The sequence below is a fragment of the Gekko japonicus genome, unplaced genomic scaffold (assembly GCF_001447785.1).
Source record: "Gekko japonicus isolate JY-2015 unplaced genomic scaffold, Gekko_japonicus_V1.1 scaffold1668, whole genome shotgun sequence".
Classification (NCBI taxonomy): Eukaryota; Metazoa; Chordata; class Lepidosauria; order Squamata; family Gekkonidae; genus Gekko; species Gekko japonicus.
The window spans coordinates 145,132-165,958 of NW_015167101.1; the positions used below are offsets into that span (position 1 = coordinate 145,132).

Sequence of the window (20,827 nt, forward strand, 5' to 3'; positions counted from 1 at the left end):
GCTGGGAAAGATTGAAGGTAAGGATGAGATGGTTAGACAGTGTTACCGATGCAACTGTACAGGATTAACACCCCCAGGCCAGTCCAGGGATGAGAGGGAATCCTGTACTTTTCAGTACATTAAACAACAAACCACGAGATGGTCTATACCCTCTCTGGTTTTCAGAACAATTTGCCACCAGAATCTCTTTTCAATAGTCCCTGCTTTTCCTAAGGGAGAGATTCAGCCCTTAGTTGGCATCTGGGACAGAACACATTAGCAACTCAATCCAGAGATGCACACTTTTACTCTTACCAAGGTAGCTTAAGTGGTCAGGGTTAGCTACAAGATTTAGACTTGGAATTCAAGTTACAACATAAGAGACAAATTAGCAATAAGAAGGATCTTTATTCAGTACAGAGCTTAGCAACAGACTATCAGAGATTACTGAAAACAAGAAAAACCCATGGCTCTTTGCCTTAACTACACATTAAAGATACATAGTTACCAATTCAGGAACATCCAACAGTCCAGAATAGTCCAAGGGATTTTGAAGGGAAATCCCATCTTTGCACACCCATGTGCTCCAAGTCACCAAGCAGGTCTTTGTTTCCCAAGAGACAGCATTTCAGGTGCAATAAAACAGGCAGCAAGAGCCTCAGAGCTAAGAGAACAAGAGACCCGAGAACAAGGAGAGAGACTCACTCCCATAGGGATCAAACAATTATACCCCATTCGGCCAATCATGAGCAGCAGGAGTGTGTGGCCAATTTCAGGTTGCCATAGCTGCACATAAGGTGTGTGTATAGATTGGCTAGGAGTTTAAAAAGTAAGATGTGTGTGTGTTCCAAAATGACACAGTCAGGGGGTGAAATAAAATTGCAAAATGCAAAATAGAGTCAGAGACACACCCCCTGACTTACACAGAAAAGCAGCCCAGAATTGAGTCTCCAATCGAAAAGACTAGAGGAGGAGGACTAGAGGGTGCAGTGGAGCTGGAGCTTCTTCTTCTGCTGCTGCAAGAGGAGCATCAGGTGTGGCCAGGGTGCCCCCCCCCCCAATTTCCACACACACTACCAACCAAAATTTTCTAGCTACACCCCGGACCTGGCTCCGCAATCCCAAATATGTTTTCTAGTGAATAGACAAGAAGCTACCTTTGGGTTACCATAATTTAAGGAGTAAATTGTTTTGCCTTCTGTTTTATGATATCCATATGTTGCAGTCTTTCAGATAATAACTCTAAGTCATTCCAACTTAGTTCTCATTCCTGGATCACTTTGCATCCTGCAACTAGTTCCCAGATAAACTCCTTAAAACCCCAGTCAAGGCTACTGCTTGACTCTTCAGACGTGAGGTAATGATAGCTCTGCTGGCTGAATTTCATGGGGTATATCTTATCAGGAAAAAGAGAGCAGATTAGTAGTCTAGTCTCAGCAACAACTTCTTCCCACTATGGATCTCTTATCGCCAAGTCAATCTTGTTTAATTATGTTATCTACGGCAATTATGACATTTAGAAGCAACATTTGGATTTTTAGGCGCCTGACTGAAAAACTATATCCTATCAAATAATATAAACTCATGGGCATTCTGATCATGGTATAGGTTATAAAAGTTTACTTCACCCCATATAATGTTCTTCTCTTCTGGGAACTGCGTAGTTAGAAACTGGACCTGGTAGAAACATAGTGCAGAAGATCATTGGACTTGCACACTTCCACCTACCTGCCATTGCATACAACAATTGAAATTAAAGACTTTTGTTGTTGCAATGAAATCATAATGATAATTTGCTCTCTTCCATACAGACTAGGATTCTGAACTCTAGTTTAATTCTGTTTAGGAAGAGAAGAAGCCACAGTTTGCAGCTAATGCCTAAAGAAGTACACTGCAAAACTGAAACCGTTAATTAAATTTCTATAAATGACAGAATGGACCAAAAACCCCCAAGACTCCTTCATGTTCCAATTCATGATTTTTTCTTTGTGAAATACAGAGTCATAACTCTGGAACTTAGATGGATCTCAAAACTGAAATAACTAATCTTAATGATTTGAAGAGGTATTCATTCATTATTCTGCACGTGGTGAAAAACCACTATTTCATAGATGGATTCCATCCCATCCAAGACATCAAATTATGTAAAATCCCCATGGTGCTCCATTTTTATGAGGGAGCCCTGGGTTGCCAGAGTAAACTGCCCTGAGCCCGCAGGGAAGGTGGTATATAAATCAAATAAATAAATAAAAAACTCCACCAACAATTTCTAGAATCTCATTTACCAGCCCATTTTGTACTAGTGGGCCCAATCACCCTACATATCCAGATTCTAAGAAGGAAAACAAACTGGAAAATAGTATTTTCCAGTCTCTACTACACCACACTGGCTTAAATCTTGCCCAAAGTGGGGTTTTTTTTTTAGTGTTCTCCGAATTAGATGCCAAGGGATATGCAGTATATAAAGTCCAAATCTCCATAATGTTAAAGGTGGAGTTAATTACATGTAGCATTCTTCATAATAAATTAAAAATAGGTGAATGTTCTCTTGAAATCTTGCATTCCAATAATTGATACCAAGTGGACACCTACTAGGGCCCCGGTCACACAAGTGGATTTGGGCCGGGAGAGGGACGGTTCAGGGGCGGAGCAAACGGGCGCGATCCCATGGCAACATCTGGGAATCGTTGCCTGTCCGTCCCCGATCCGTCCCTCCCGCCCAAAACCCCGCACCAAAAAAGAACCACCTACCTAGGTGGTTCTTTGGAGAAGAGCACCTCAAGCCCGGCCGTGGGATCGCCGGCGCGTCCTTGCGCCAGCGCATCCCCGGCTCCTGGCCGAACTGCGCATGTGTGAGCATGCGCAGTTCGCCAGCCTCCCCTTCCCACCGTCGCTTTCTCCCCGGCATCTGATCGTGCCAGGGAGCAACGGCGCCGCGGCTCAGGGGATCCGTGGGATCCCGCCGCGGCATCTCTAATTCGGTGCGGCTTTTAAAAGCCGTGCTATGGGCGCTTTTTTCCCTGCCGTGTGGCAAGGACCTAGGATTTTTTTTATAATGAGCTCCATAACTCTGGCAAATGCAAAGATTTTAAAAATAGAAAGAATTAAGGGCAGGAAATATAAGTCATATTCCCCTTGTATCATAAAACTGTAATAGACTGCTGCCTTTCAGGCCTGGTTTAGTTAACTATATTGCCTTAAACATATTTTCAATTCCTAACACAATCAAAAACCTTTCTGACAAAAGCCCCGTTAAATGGGGTGGGGAAGTCTGCAATTCAACTTTATAGACTTTGGAATAAGCATAAAGCCATGGACTGTAAAGACTAAAGAGTATTATAGGCTGCGGTCACACAGAGTATTAGCCACGCTACAAAGACGGAAGATAGGTGGATTTTGTGGCCGCAATCATACCACAACATCTGGGAAGCATAGAGCTCCCATGGCGAACCCGAGGCTTCCCTTCGAAAATGTGCTGTAAAAAACTAGTACCTCCGAGGTACTAGTCTCCGGAAACCTCAGGGCAAGGGCGGGTGTCTGATCACGTTTCCGGTGGTAACTCGTGGCATCCGGTGCCCGCCCATGTCCCGTCGCGAAGCTTCCCCCCCCCAAGTCTCCATGGGGTGCGCACAGGCACCCAATGGCGCATGCACACACTTCGGTTAGAAAAAAAACCCCTGCCGCGTCACTTCTTTGCTGCACCGCAGGAGTGAGGTATGATCGGCACCTCCCCCCAAACCACGGGACGTCGGTGGGAGGTGTGATCCGCCTGCCGCGCGGTAGTTCGCTCCGGGGCAAACAGCCACGCCTCCCCCCCGCGATATTCGGCTCGTGTGACCGGGGCCATTGCTGCTCAAACAATACTGTTGTATTACATTCAGTGAAGAAATTGCCATCTGTAGGATTCTGTGTAGCTTGATGACTTCCACAATGGCTTGAAAGGCTGGTGGGTCTTATGTTATACTGTGTGTACCACAGGAGAGAAATTTTGTTCACTACGGCACGCACTTTTCACTGTAGCCAGTGAAGCAGAAAGAAAAAGTTGCATCTGGCTAGTAAACACATTGGGAGGGCTGCATATCTATGCTACTGATACATTTCAGACTGACTGAGCTGTTGCACCTCACCCCCAGTCACCAGCTTTCATACTTATGAACAATCAGGCAGGAGGGAAGGAAGCTGTGATGATCCTGCTAGCTGGCCAGCTGCAGTTGAATAAGAACTGGATGAGTTAGTTTGTCCTCTGGTGTAGAGGTACTTATGGCCTGGGCATGCCCAGAGGCACAAGCTGAAGGGCAACTGAGGGTCATAGCCTAAAGCTGAGTGGAAGATCTGAGAGAGAGAAAGGCTTGTTCTTTACTCAGAAGCTTTCTCCTGATTCTTCTGTAGTGTTTTGTTCTGTATAATAAGCAGTATTTGAGGTCCCAGCTAGGGGGAAAAGACACACACACTCACACACAATTATGTGTCTGCTACTTTGTCCTCACAAGAAAACAGAACTCATAAAAGGGCTGCCTGTGGAAATTCATATCACTCAGAGAACTGAAAAAGCATGAAACATTATTTTCTTGAATAACACACACTGCAAAAGGGATTTTTTATGGACAACAACATCTCACTTTTTCAGTTGCATAAACACAAATCTAAGCAAAGGAACTCAAATGAGAAATGTATTCTAAATATATAAAGTGACAGCTAATTAACTTCATGACTCTTATTAACACACTGTTAGACCTTGAAAATCTCCAAGCTTCAAAATTTTTTTTGAAAATCACTAGCCTATTTAAAAAAACAAACAAACAATAGAGCTGCAGCTCAGTTGGAAAGACCTGACAATGTATGTTCTTTTTGCTCTTATGGTTCAAGATTTAATAAATGACCAGAAAGAAAAATGACACAAAGACTTAAGCAAAACAGAATTTAAATCATGTACAGTTCCCCCTCAGCAAAGTCTGATAAAAATACTCCCCTGTAGATGGTGCTCAATATCCAGCAACTGAACTGTGGTGTGCTAACTGCTCAGTTTCCTAAGCAGAAACGCAGAATATGTGCTGCACTGATGTAAGAGGATAATTTTTATTTAATTTTGCTTCCTGTGGCTTAGACCAGAGAGAGGATCTTTACTGGATAAAGATCTGGACCTCATCTGGATGCTTAGAGAGAAGAATAAGAAGTAGAACAAGAACCAGCATTTTAAGGGAAGTAAGTACCACAAGGAAAAGGAGCTAGTGTGGCAAATTGGTTCAGAGAGTGTCAGACTGGGCAGACCTGGGTTCAAATGAACAATGAAAACCTTGTTGGAAAACCTTAATCATTCAACCTATTTCAGCTTAGGACTGACAGGGATGTTGTGATGGATAAAGCCTAGAATGACATGTGCTATCCTTAAGGTCTTAGATGAATTAAACATATGTGATTTTAAAAAATGGAAGTACAGACAGGAAACCTGTCATAATCGTTGGAACCACATCAGCCACAGGATTCTAATTGCTGTTTTGTTCTTGGAAAAGCATTGCATAGAAAATGAGCTAAGGTAGTCTGTGGTCCCCACATAATTTAATAGTGACACAGTTATCAGGAGAGGATTCCCAGCCAGAGGACATATTTAAGGCTGCATTTTCAAAACATTCTGCAGAAGCTATCTTATTCCAGTCAACTCTCTGTTGGTTTATGGATCAAGGCACTAGAAGGGCTGTGGATCAAAAGGCATTCTTTTTGCAGTTCATTTTCTACAAGAGCTGAAATTTGTCATTACTGAAGTACGATGATCACCATTCAATAAAAATCTCATTTGCCACACTAGAAGACATGACCAAACTCAAGCAGTTATGCAAACAATAGCATGCAGCCAATTACCAAGCTGATGAAACACCATGCTGAAATCTATACATAAGAAAAGAATCTTTCACCCAAAGCAGCACAGTCCCTTATAGCAGCAGACGTCTGCTGTGGCTGATCACACAGGGCTTGACTGTAATGTGCATTTTCATAGTGGCATAGCGCATCCACTTTGTTTCACAATGGGAAGTCAAAAGAGGGAAGATTATTTATAGCAGTTGGAACAAAATGCGACAATGCACAGCAGAGGGCTGCTGTATCATGCACTGCTAGCAAAGAATGGCATACAGCTAATGGGAATGCCTGGAGTTCAGGGAAAGCTGTTACTCGTTAGCATCAGCTACATCATTTTCCAGTGTGCTTGATATCATTATCTTAAATTACAGACTGCACCAATATAAAGCTGGGGAAAGTTGGCAATAATAGAAAGAATATTCAAGAGCAGCTAGCGTTCGTATTTTGCAAAATTATAATGTCTGAACCAGATTTACTGCTTTATGTCTTGTGATTTTTTTTCTTGTAACATATTTTGAGGGGGGGAGAAGGAGCATCTTCATATTATTAGATGAGATGTCAGAAAGTTTTATTTACATATTGAGTCTTGACTGCCAATGAAGAGTGCTGAACTTCAAATTGATGTTTTGTTATTGGCACTGTAAAGAAGATACTGTGTCATCTGAATGGTTTTATGGTTAGAATAAGAGACAGATGATTAACTTTTTAGCCCGAAGTGTTATTTACAAATACACACAAACTCCCAAACAGAATACTTTCTAGCTACTATAACCCAATGAAGAACTTTAGGATTAAGAAAACCCCCAAAACCTCCAAAAACTGAATATAACTGTATAAATCTGGGTTTTAGATGTGTAATGGTCCCCAAGACACCCAGCAGCAGGAAAAAAAGCAGACTCCTGCCAGTATTTGCTATGTCTGGATTTAATGATTTATAGATACCATCTATTTGATTGCCAGAGGTACAATTCCTAGAACAGTTGCCAAATATTCCTGGTCTAAGCAAGGAAAACTCAGGCTAGGCTGCCTCCCAGGGAACTAAAATCAAATGTTTTAATGCTATGCTACACTACTCACTGGATCTTCTTACTTCCTATCATGGTAACCTAAACCCTTGGTTTCACCTTTCAATATCAAAACATGCTTCCCTGGGGCTTCCGGTTTTGGCAAATCACTGACGGTTGCGTTTCATCGAGCTCCAATGAACACGACCTGTCACCGTAGTGGCTGGGAGGGGTACCGGACTATTCTGGTCCCCCCCGGGCCCTTGCAGGGGGCCCGTAGCCTGGGGCGTGAAAGGTGCCGCTCCCAAGGCCACAGCCGAGGGATTGAGGCTCCTCTTTACCCCAACAGGTCCCACCGCTGTGAGACCAGCAATGGTGACAGAAATGCACACCGGGACAGGCGAACAGGAAACCATGTACTTTAAAGGTCTCCCTACCTTACTGAAGCAAGCAGCCGATGAAGAGTGAATCCATATGCTTTTAATCCAGACAAAAATCTAAGCGGACAGCTTCCCCCTACCCTTTAAATTCAAAAGCGGAAGGAACTGAGCTGGTCTCATCCCGGGAGGAAAAAAGCAGCAACTGTAAGAGGTGGAGGGGGGGAAGCTGATTGAAAAGCATTGTTTAGCACAAATAGAGTGCTGATTGGTTAAAAATTGTGATTGAATAAACCTACAGATACTTTTTTGAACTTTCTCTTAATGTAAACAATCCTTCATCGGACTAAAAAAATGGTGCTGAAAGTAAGACCTTCTCCTTCAGGAACTGCCAGCTCAACAGTGTCAGCTTCCAAACAGGAAGCAACCATAGACTTTCCAAGCATGTTAACCACTGCACCCCCTACTGGACCAGATGACTCATCTTAATAATAACTTTGAGATTCTCCAAAAACAGCTAAAAGAAGTCAATATAAAAACAGAGAATACAGCAAAGTCAGTGAGAAAAGTCGATGCTAAGACGAAAGTGTTGAAACAGAGACTGGAGGCAGTGGAAAAAGAGATAGTCTCTCATAAACAACAGCTGTTACAACTACAAATGGAAAAATCATCATTTATCCTGAGATTTCAAGGTATTCCGGAACAAAAAAGGGAAAACCTGAAGGAAATTTTAAGTCACACCTAGGCACAGGTAGTAGACCTTAAAGCGGAACTTATACAAAGCGAAATCGATGTAGTCTACTGGACTTATCCAGACAACATCAAGAAAAATAAGCTACCTAGTGAAATATTTGTGAAATTCTCCAAAAGGTCTATCAGAGATGCTATACTCAAAGTGACTAACGGGATTACTCTAAAAATCCAAGGTGAAGAAATAAGAATTTTAAAAGACATTCCATTTGAGATAAGAAAGACGAGACAACAATACAAAAAATTGACAACATTTCTACAGAAAAAATCCACTCCCTACAGATGAATTTTGCGAGGGTTTTATCTTCAACTTCAAAGAGAAAAAATAAAAAATAGACTCTGTTATAAAAGCTAAAGCATTTTTGGCGCACCACCAAAAAACCAAAAAAGAAGGAAAAGTGGAGGAGAACAATGCAGAAGAACAGTACAGCAGAACTGGATCAGGAAACAGCTCTACCGCGGGCAGCTCCTCAGAAGAAGACTCTGAATCTAATTTGGGAGAAGCTGCCCCCAAACTCCTTAAAGTCAGATGGAACTATGATAAAGATAAGCCTAAAGGGAAAAAGAACTAAAAATGAATTAACTCTGAAAGTTTAATAATATTTAGCTTAATATACCAGAACACACTTTATTGGCTAATATTGTTTGTACTGGAATATATCTGAATCAGCTAATCTCACTCTTCATCATGTAGAATGTTAAAATTTAGGGAAATATTGGAAAAAGTAATTCTTTATTAAAAAACATGCTTCCCTGGGAGACAACTGCTTGCTACTTAGGTTGAATCTGTTTTCTTTTGTTTAACCTGCCACAGACTCCTTTTCCCTACGGTTTTACCTACCAACTTTTAACTGCACAGACAATAAGTTTAGTCTCAATAGTCTCAAATACTTGCACATACAAAATACCAAACGATAAGAGGAATCCGAGTAAAATGTGAATCTTCCTATCATCATACACCACTTTCTACAATCAAGGGACTATTACTGCAGTATGCTCTAAGTGGGGATTCTCTTTATTTCAGTCCAGAAAAACTCATCTTATGCAGACTGTCACAGCCCTTATTTTTTATAGGATAAGATGTGGAATAAGGAAGGCACGTGGCCTATTGCACAACAGCAGCTGACAATATGGCTTTATATGCCTTAGACCCACTAAAGAACCCCTCTAAAGGCCATGAATTGTTTTTGTTTTTTTAACTTACCAGGCATGATAATATTGGAAAAACCCAGCTTCCTTGTTATCGATATACCATGGGTAAACATGGATGTATACTCCCTTCTGATTTGTTCAATGTCTCCATGTAGCAGTTGAAGAGATACAGCCAGGCCTATAAAGTAAGAAAACATGATAGAAAACTGACAGATGAGAAAGGTGGGACGTATTAATTGAACATGTTGATATAGAAACACCATGTTGACATAGAAACGCCCTCAGGAGAATCAGAAAAATGGCGCACATTTTCAGAGCCACAGGCTTGGTGCAGATTAAGGATCTATATTCCTGGGGCTATTACTCCCAAGAGAGTAATCCAGAAACTGGGAAAAATTGCAAACAAAATGGACACTGGAATTTATCAGGCACAGTAGTAACACTGTCAAAGACAATAGGGAACCCTTAGTGTACAAGTACAGCCAAAAATAACACCCACCAAGGGAAGATTATCAACAATTCACAACTATATATGCTCAAAACTGTATATTACATTCATTAAAGTACAAAGATGGGTTAGTGGTCATAACCCAAGTCAAACACCACTAGTGGTCACATAGCTCTCAGCTCAAAACAGTTCAACATATTGTCAATGACTTACAACCTCTACTGGATAATGACAGTTCTCTTTCACAAGTACTGGGGGGCAAACCTTTTCTTGCACACAGACAGCCCCCCTGTCTCAAACAACTATTCACCCACAATAATTCAACATCTAATTTGAACATGGAGACTGGGACCAGAGCTTGCAATAAACCCAGATGCCAATTTTGCTGCCACATACACCCAGACAACACAATCACTGGACCTAACAACATCAACTATACCATCAGAGGTTCATTCACTTGCTCATCTTCTAAAATTGCATATTCCATTAAATGTCAATAATGCCCTTCGGTCCTCTACATAGGACAAACAGGAGAAACCCTACGCCAGAGGATAAATGGGCACAAATCAGACATCAGGAATCACAAGACTGGGAAACCTGTAGGAGAACACCTCAGCCTTCCAGGACATTCAATGGGTGACCTCAAAGTAGCTGTTTTGTTACAAAGGAACTTCAGGAACAGAATGGAAAGGGAAACTGCTGAATTACAAATTATTACAACATTTGGAACAAAAACCTCCCCAGGACTCAACGGGGATATTGGTTTCTTATCTGGTTACATATCCTAACTCATTCAGTCCTCACATATGTATTCTCAACTAGAAGGACTATACATCCTCTGTATTTTAGTTTATTTCTTTTTCAGAATAGTATATTAGAATACTGAATGTAATGCAAGGAATATTGGGAGGTTTTGCTGCATCCACCTCAAAACAAGAAAAAAATGCTGTTAAGTGACCCCCACACCTGAGAGGACAGAATGGAGAGTATCAGTTTACTTCCCACAATTAGAAAAGACACTTTTACAAATTTATCTGCTATTTTGACATATTTATTGCTTTACAGCTGTTGACCTTACAACCTTAGCTTGCTATTAGTTTTGTCTTTGCACATCTTCACTATGTTACATGTTAATTTGCTGCTCAGTGCCTGTCTATCTTCTTTTTTTTTTTTTTTGGTAAACAAATTTTATTTTCTCAGGAATACAACATATAAAACATTTCATTCTATCAATTGTCTACCCCATTCCCAGTTCCTCCCCTCCCTCCAATGGCTTCCCACAATGCTTCCACCCCTGCTCCAAATTACTTCATATCATCAACAATATCAGTTTTTCATCATTACAATCTAAAGATAACATCGTTTGACTTAATATTGATCTAAACATATTAAGTTTTGTTTTTTTGTTTCACATCCCAATTCTTTTCCAGATAAATTTTAAAGTCATTCCATTCTCCAAAAAACTCATCGTCTTCTTTGTTATTCAGTTTTTTTGTAATCTTATCCATTTGTGCCATGAACAGAACTTTTTGTATCCATTCTTCAACCTCTGGTACCTTTTCTATCTTCCAAAACTGAGCATAAATCATTCTCGCTGTCACTATCAGGTACCAGAGTAAAGTTTTTTTAGTCGTATTGACTTCTTCCATTTTGAGTCCCAAAAGCAGAATTTCCGGTGCTTTTTTAAAAGAACATTTCAGTATTTTTTGCATTTCATTGTGGACTTTTGTCCAAAAGTCTACAGCTTTCTCACAAGTCCACCACATATGATAAAATGAGCCCTCATGCCTCTTACATTTCCAGCATTTGTTTGACATATTTTGATTCATATTTGCAATTTTCTTAGGTGTCATGTACCACCTATACATCATCTTATAACAATTTTCTTTAACATTAGTACATGTCGAGATCTTAATAGAGTTTTTCCACAAATATTCCCAAGTTTCCATATCCACTTCCTTATTCATATTAATAGCCCATTTTAACATTTGTTCTTTAACAGTTTCATCTTCAGTATACCATTTTAACAACACCTTATACATTTTAGAAATATTTTTTCCTCCTCCACTCTCCCATACCTTTTCAATTTCATTTTTTTCCTCTCTAAAACCATAGTTTTTTTTGTCAGATCTAAAAAGATCATAAATCTGCATATATTTCAACCACTCATATTCATATTCAATTTCATTCTGCTTTTTCATTACCCACTCTGTTCCCTCTTTTTTAATTAAATCTCTATATGGCAACCAGTCTCTACCTCGCTGTCTTGAGTAAGATATCAACACTTCTACTGGTACAATCCACAATGGTCTTAAGTCACTCTGGTACTTCTTATATCTTGTCCATACCATATACAAAGCTTTTCTCACCAAGTGAAGTTTAAAAAAACTGTCCATTTTTATCTTGTCATACCATAAATATGCATGCCAGCCAAATCTACAATCATGCCCTTCCAACCCCAACAATCTGTCATTTTCAAGCTTCACCCATTGATCCATCCATGTTAGACAAACCGCTTCATAATATAGTCTAAGATTTGGCATTTGTAGACCTCCTCTTTCTTTGGCATCACAAAGTATTTTCATTTTGATCCTTGGTTTCTTGCCTGCCCAAACAAATTTTGACAACTCTTGTTGCCACTTGGCCAACAAATCCGTTTTATGCAGAATTGGTATTGTTTGGAACAGGAACATCAAACGTGGTAGGACATTCATTTTTATAACTGATATTCTTCCCATCAGTGATAAGTTCATTTTATCCCATTTCTTAAAATCTTGAGTCAGCTTAGTCCATAATTTCTCATAATTATTCTTATATAGGTCTATATTTTTTGCCGTTAATTCAATTCCAAGGTATTTTGTTTTTTTAACTACTTCACATTGTACCAGTTCTTGTAGTTCCACTTGTTTTTGTTTGATCATGTTTTTACATATAAGTTTTGTTTTATTCTTATTTACGTAAAAGCCGGCCAATTCTCCAAACTCCTTTATTTTTTGAAAAAGCAATGTCAATTTTTCTGTTGGGTTTTCCACCATAAACATTACATCGTCTGCAAATGCTCGATATTTGTATTGGTGTCCTTTATGTGTCAAGCCCTTTATTTCTTGATCGTACTGTATTTTTTGTAAAAGTATTTCCAATACCCAGATAAATAATAACGGTGATAACGGACAACCTTGCCTTGTTCCTTTCTGTACTTTGAAGTTATCTGTCAGTTCTTTATTCACATTTATTTTAGCTCTTTGTTCAGAATAGATAGCTTCAATACAATTTCTAAAATGTTGTCCCGCTTCAATCTTTTCCATCATCTGGTGCATAAAATTCCAATTAAGATTGTCAAAAGCTTTTTCTGCATCAACAAACAGAAAAGCTACTTCTTTTTCTGGGTGCTTTTCATAATATTCAATTGCGTCCATTACTATTCTTACATTGTCTCTAATCTGCCTTTTGGGTAAAAAGCCCGCTTGATCTTCAGAAATTACCGTTTGTAAATAGTTTTTCACCCTTTCTGCAATAATTTTTGCAAAGATTTTATAATCGTTGTTCAAAAGAGATATTGGCCTGTAGTTCTTTACATTTGTTGAATCTTGTCCTTCCTTTGGAATCAAAGAAATAATTGCTTCTTTCCATGAGTCCGGCACCTTTTTGTTTTCTCTTATTTCGTTGGTTAAAGCTTCCAGGACCGGGGAAATTTCTTCTTTCATCTTTTTGTAGAATTTCGCTGTAAATCCGTCCGGCCCAGGCGCCTTCCCCAACTTTGTCTCTTCTATTGCCTTCATCACTTCTTCTTTTTGAATTGGACCATTTAATAAATCTTTGTATTCCTTACTTATTTTTGGTAGTGGAATCTCCTTTAAATATGTTTTAATCTTCTCAAGATCAACTCTAGTTGTTTGGAATAGTTTAGCATAATACTTGAAGAAACATCTCTTTATTCCATTAGGATCAACGAACTCTTTTCCATCTTCTATTATTTTGGTTATCATTCTTCTCTCTCTTCTAGCCTTAAGTTGCCAAGCTAAGTATTTTCCCGGTTTGTTCGCCCCTTCAAAAGATTTCTGTTGTAACTTCTTTAAATTCCAATACATTTCCTGATTCCAAGTCTCATTCAGTTGTTCCTTCAGCAACTTTAATTCTTTAATAATTTGCTTTTTTCCAGGCTTCTTTTTTAATTCCTTTTCTTTCTGAGCAATTTTTTCTAACACTTCTGTTTGTTTTTGAAGTTTTTCCTTTTTTTGCTTCACGTTTTGCGAGATGAGAATTCCTCTCATCACCGCTTTATAAGCATCCCATACAATCTGTATCGGTGTTTCTTTATTTAAATTTTGTTGAAAGAATTGTTTCGTTTCTTCCTTTAACATCTCAATTACCGTTTTCTTATCCAACAAGTCTTCATTAATCCTCCACAGAAAGGGTTTTTTCCTTTCTGTGGAACTCCATACCACCGGATTGTGATCTGAATTACATCTTGGCAAAATTTCAGTCTTATGTGTTTTCATTGATAATTCTTCAGACATCCAAATCATATCAATTCTGGAAAAAGAGCAATGTCTATTGGAATAAAAAGTAAAGTCTTTCTGCATCGGGTTCCATTTCCTCCAAACATCTTCTAATTTTTCTTGCTTAACTAATTCAAAAAAATTCTTTGGCAATTTTCCGCTGAATTCGTTGTCCTTTTGTGGTTTTCTGTCTAGACGATCTATTGTCCCATTAAAGTCTCCGGCCATAATAACTTGCTCATAAGTCAATTGTTGTAATTGGTCAGTTATATCCTTAAAAAATTTTTCCTTTGCTCCATTGGGTGCGTACACGTTGATCAACAATGTTTTTTTCTGCTGAATCATTAATTCCACACCCACGTATCTGCCATCTATGTCCTTAAAAATTTCTGTAGGTTGTAACTCCTTCTTCACATATGTCACAACTCCTTTTTTCTTGTTTGAGGCCGCAGAACAAAATTCAATTCCAAATAAAGCATTCTTTAAATATTTTATATCCTGTTTTCTAATATGTGTTTCTTGCAAGCATATCACGTTGCATTTCTGTTTCTGTATCCAATGATTGATTCTTTTCCTCTTGTTTGGTGAATTTAATCCATTAACATTCCATGACAACAATTTGTACTCCATTATGCGTTTTATTTTAAAGTTCTCCAAAGACGTCCGCATTGTCCGCCTTAAATTTATAAAAGTCCATCATCGATCTGATCTGAATCCTCCCACCTTGATACGTAAAGGATAAACCTTGTGGAATCTCCCATCTATATCTGATGCTCAAAGCTCTGAGTTTGTCCGCCAAGGATTTATACCTTTTCCTGTCTTGCAGTATTGTTCTTGGGAGTTCTCTCATCACCATAATTTTGTTTCCCTCTATTACAAAAGGGACGTTGAATTGCTTCTTGAATATCTCCTCTGTTATTGATCTTGTTACAAATTGTACAATTACATCCCTTGGTAAATTCTTCTTTTCTGCAATTCTGGAGTTCACTCTATAAATCAAATCAAAGTCTGAGTCCATTGACCCTTCCTCCTCGCCCAGAAAAGCCGTTATCACTTCCATCATTTTTTCTTTTAAGTTCTCATTCTCTGTTTCCTTAATGCCTCTGAATCTCAGATGAGTCTGCATCCTTCTGAACTCCATCATTGTCTCTGATCTTGTAATTTGTTGAGTCAAAGAATCTTGTTTCTCTTCTATTTTTTGTATCTTCTCCTCTGTCTCTGTAGTCTTGGTTGCATTTGCTTGAACATCCTTCTTAACTCCTTCCATTTCTTGCTTGATTGAAGTTATTTCTGTAGTAACCAATTCCTTCAATGCTGTTATGTTCTTCTCTTGGACTTCTTCTAGATGTTTCAGATGAATCTGAGTTTGCTTCTCCAGTTGGTCCCCCAATGTTTTTTCTATCTGCTCCCCCATGGCTTGTATTGCCTCTGTCATTCTCTTCTCCATTGCTTCCATGGAGGCCTGCATCTCTTTTTTCTCTCTTTCGCTTGACATTTTGGGGGTTGAAGTAGATCCAATCCTAGGTCTCACAACTGGTTTAAGTTCTGGGTCTGAGTCGGCTCTTTTCTTGCCTCTCCTGGTCTCCGTCTTGGCGATTTCTTTTCAATTCACAGATTCGCAAGATAAAGCACTCTTCTAGATGATAAGATTTAGTCCTCCATGCCTCTCTGTTTACGCTTTCCAAAGACCCTTAGAAATATATTAAAAAAGCAAATTTAGTTGAAGTCCTCCTCAAAATGTCGGGCGCAACTTCTCTATGGTAATTTCATGTAGAGTAGGTCAGATTGGTATTTTGCAGGCCCTTCCTTCCGCATAAAACTCACTTCCGGTCCGGCACCTTTAAAAGTTCCACTGTCTTCCTTTCGCTAATGCCCGTCTAGGAATTCAACTTCCTGGATGTTTCACACGGACCTCTTTCTTTGTGACACCAGCCTGCTCTTCCCACGCTATTGTTCGTGAGTTTCGATTTTACAGTTGCGCACACGGCTCCATCTTCACCACAGGAATGTTAAACAATAAGCGTTTTTACAGTTTTTAAAGGCTTCAATCAACTTTTTTTCTCTCCGGAATCGGATTTCTGGGATTTACTATTCATTTTCCGCTCAACCGCTTAATTCAAATTGACTCCAAACTCAGTTCAGGTAAGCAGCACGTTTTTGTTATCTAGCACGTTCAAAACGGGTTTCGCATTGTTTCTTTTAACTCACAGTTGTTGTCCTTCTTCAAAGAAGTCTGCTGACGAAGAATTTATGCCGGTAGCCCGGCTCGATCGGCCACTATAGAGTTGCTTGGCACTTGCCTTCTTCGTGGGAGGAGGTCAAAGCCCAATTCAGCTTCTTCCGAAGCTGGATTACGCCAACCTCACACTCCCTCTAGGGCGCTGCTGCCTGCTTGTCCCCCCCCCTCGCTGGGGAGTGATGCGTTGGGCTGTATATTGCCCAAACTGTCGAAAGTGGCCGTCGCTCGCTTCGCACGATCGCGAAACGCTTCAGTCCTCCATCTTAGCCAGACCGGAAGCCAGTGCCTGTCTATCTTCTTCATGTTACATGTTAATTTGTTGTTCAGCCCCTGTCTATAAGTTTGAACCTTACCTACCATTCCAATGTATTTGAAAAAGTGTGCATGCGCACAAAAGCTCATACTTTTTTTTTTTTGCTTTTCACTACAAACTACAAAAACTACACACTACAAATTCAGAGTAGCAAGGTATAGTAACGATCTACCGCTTTGGGTATTTCCCTATATATTCAGTTTACAATAAATCATTTAATTACTAAGTATTAAGTATTCAAATAGAAAGAACACAAGGTTTCTTGATTTTAGAATCACATATGAGCATATTATAAATTCTTTAAGTTCTGACATAGAGAAATCTTAGATCTTCATTTAGACTTCTTGTCTTTACGCTTCTTCTTCTTCTTCTGCCAGGGGATTATAACCTTATAGGATCTGGGTGCAGCAGCTCCCAAATCAGAATCAAAATCAGAGTCAAATATTTCACCCAGGGACACCGAAGTAGTTGAAGAACTGTCAGTGGTTGATGCCTGATAGTCGCTATTTTCTTCTGTTGCCTTCTTTTCCTCTGCTTCTTTTCTTTTCTTTTGTTGGAGTTTGATGCTGCTTCAGGAATGCTTCGGCTTTAGAGAGTCAATCTTTTCCTTCTTTTTGTAGTTGAATATAAGTCCTTCTGGTAAAATCCATCGGAATTGGACATTGTTTTTTGGAGAAATGCTGTAATGTTCTTGTATTGCTTCCTCTTCTTACGTATTTCATATGGTACATCTTTCAGTACTTTTATCTCTTCCTCTTGGATTTTTAATGTTGTGGCAGTAAATGCTTTGAGTATCAAGTCTCTTATTGATCTTTTTGCCAATTTAACAAATATTTCCCCTGGAAGATTATTTTTCTTTACAAACTCTGAATAGGTTCTATAAATCCTGTCTATGTCCGCTTGCAATATTTCAGGTTTGCTTTTAATCAAGGGGGCCAATGCTTTGCTTAAAATTTTCATCTTTTTTCTCCAGTACCCCTTGAAAACTTAAAACATATAAGGATCTTTTGACTTGCAATTGTAATAATTGTTGTTTTTTCAGAAGCTCTTTCACTCTCAGCAATGTCCATTCTTTGATCTATCTCAATGGTCTTAGTTTCAACCTGTATCAGCTTTTTGACTGTCTTCTTTTATTTGTCTTTGGTCTCCTTCAACTCCTTCTGCAAATCATCAAACTTTTTGTTGAGATTCATCAGCTGATCCAACAGGGGGCGGAAGGCTTCAGAAATTGTACCAGCTAAATTGGTGGTAATTTCCGGTCTTGTGACCAGTGATGGTGTGCTGGCGCTTCCTGTAGTGCCTCTGAACACCATCCCCCCCCCCTGCGTTGCATCATTGTTGACCTTTATGAATTATAGCTACAGATCTTGTTATTCTCGCAGATCTCCCGGTGAGAAATGATTCAGGGTCCTTTGCAGGAGAAAAGCAAGTTTGACCTAAAAATGTATTTAATTGTGAAAAAGGTGTAGTTATTTTGTTCTTATGTTGATACCAAATTTTAAGCATTGCTCATAGGAAAGGATTATTAACTGAAGTATACATATCTTGGATTCTGTCTTTCCACATTAATTCCTGAATTCCTTGAGCTTTTGAGGTGGCTTCTTCAATCCATTTCCAGTCAAGGGATGATTGAGTGTGATATTGTCTCACTATTGTTGCTAATGTCGTTACTTTATAATAAAGAAGAAGATCTGGTATTGCTAAGCCGCCTTTATGTTGTGATCTGCGCATAGTAGCAAACTTGACTCGAGGTGCCTTAAAGTTCCATAAAAACTGATTGATATCTTTTTGCCATATTTTAAGTTGTTGTTCTGAAAGATATAGGAATAGTACGAAAATACTACATGTATTTAGGCAATATATAGGAACGTAGAATGCTTATTCTGTCCATCCAGGAGAATGAGTTAGTATTCCAGTGTTTCAATTGATTAATTATTTCATTATGGGTCTCTAGATGATTTATTTTAAGGAGGTTGTTCAACTCAAGAGGTATTTTTATTCCTAAATATTGCATATGATAATCCACCCATCTATATTTATATTGGTGTTTAATTAGTTCTTTTACTTTTGTTGTTAAATTTATAGGGTATATAAGTGATTTAGTAGGGTTAACTTTAAGTACAGCAATTGTGCCAAATGTATCTATTTTTTTAAGTACCCATGGGTAGACTTTTATTATTTCTCATATTATACACATACATACATACAACATATAAACAAACAACCACTTACATACATAAGACATACAAAGAGATCAGTATATTTTCTTATAACTCTATTACCATATTTAAAATTTTTCTTAAATCACTTTCTATAATTTTGCTTAAGTTTCTGTATACTCTTATCTTTTTTACCATAGTTTCTATTTAACTAAAAGAGATTAATAATACCAAAAACTTCATTACTTTAAACTATGCATTTATATTATACCAGTCATACAGTTTACCTGGTGTAATATACCATCTATAAAACATCTTATACATATTTTCTTTATATGATACTGCCTTAGTCATTTTAATGTTTTTTAGACCGTATCTGGTCCCACTCTCTCAAAGTAATATTATGACCTACATTTTGGGCCCATATAATCATATTTTGCTTAACTCTTTCAAATGTATCTAGTATAGAATGAATTCTTTGTAATGAGTCTTCAGAAGATGAAACATATAAAATCACGTCATCCGCAAATAAGCTAACTTTGAACTCTTTTTCTTGAATCTTAATTCCTTCAAAACGTGGATTAGCTCTCAAAGCACACGCCAAAGGTTCCATGGCTAATACAAAAAGAATAGGGGAGAGTGGGCAACCCTGTCATGTCCCGCGTTGTAAACTAATATTGTTTGATTTAACTCCATTAATTAAAAGTTTGGTTCTTGGGCTATCATATATTGCTTGAATTGTTTTACAAAAATTAGGGCCAAATTGCATATATTTTAATAAGGTTTGTAAATAAGGTATTTCCAAAGAATCAAAAGCCTTTTGTATATCAATAGAGAATATAAGAGAGTTTGAATTTGTTTGTAGCTTACCATAGTGTATAAGGTTAAGAGTCTTACAGATATTATCCTTAATTTCTCTTGTAGGAACAAAACCTGTTTGATCTATATGTATGTATTGGCCTACAATGTTTTTCAATCTTGCTGCAATCATAGCTGTAAATAATTTATAATCATTGTTCAATAATGAAATTGGTCTAAAATATGCTGGGTCTGTAATGTCTTTTCCTTTTTTGGGAAGTAAAATTACATTAGCCATTTTCCAAGTATCGGGCATTTTTCCAGAAGACATAACCTTGTTGCAAGTTTCCAATAATGATGGTCCTAAGATTGAACCAAATGCTTTATAATACTTTTTTTTTAAATAAAGATTTTATTGACTCTCCTAAAAAGGGGAGGTATTTCGCTTAAAAGGAAAAATGGGGGGGGGGTATATAGTGGGAGAAAGAGAAAGCTGAGTGATATATTAACTGGTAAATTAAACTGTTAAGTAATGTCCAAACATTCTTCTTAGGCTTAAGAACATAAGAACATAAGAGACGCCAATGTTGGATCAGGCCAAAGGCCCATCCAGTCCAACACTCTGTGTCACACAGTGACCAGAAATACCAGTGCCATCAGGAGGTCCAGCAGTGGGGCCAGGACATTAGAAGCCCTCCCACTGTTGACCCCCCCAAGCACCAAGAAGACAGAGCATCACTTGCCCCAGAGCCCCTAGCTATACCTTGTGGCTAATAGCCACTGATGGACCTCTGCTCCATATGCTTATCTAATTCCCTTTTGAAGCCGTCCATGCTTGTAGCACCCACCACTTCCTGTGGCAGTGAATTCCATGTGTTAATCACTCTTTGGGTGAAGAAGTACTTCCTTTTATCCGTTCTAACCCGACCGCTCTGCAGTTTCATGGAGTGCCCACGAGTTCTTGTATTGTGAGAAAGGGAGAAAAGTACCTCTTTCTTTACCTGCTCTTTCCCATGCATAATCTTATAAACCTCGATCATGTCACCCCTCAGTCGTCTTTTCTCCAAGCTAAAGAGCCCTAAGCGCTTTAACCTTTCCTCATAGGGAAAGTGTTCCAACCCTTTTATCATTCGAGTTGCCCTTTTCTGCACTTTTTCCAAAGCTATAATATCCTTTTTAAGGTGTGGTGCCCAGAACTGCACACAGTATTCCAAATGAGGTCTCACCATTGATTTATATAGGGGCATTATTATATT

General features: G+C 38.7%; 1 protein-coding gene across 1 annotated transcript in view; it reads right to left on the minus strand.

Moving 5' to 3' along the window:
* Positions 1-20,827, minus strand: part of DOCK4 (dedicator of cytokinesis 4) — a 208,119-nt gene that overhangs the window by 107,233 nt on the left and 80,059 nt on the right. The window contains exon 13 of the mRNA XM_015412932.1: positions 9,168-9,293. Within this exon, the coding sequence (XP_015268418.1) occupies positions 9,168-9,293 (126 nt within the window). The remainder of the gene's footprint in view (positions 1-9,167; positions 9,294-20,827) is intronic.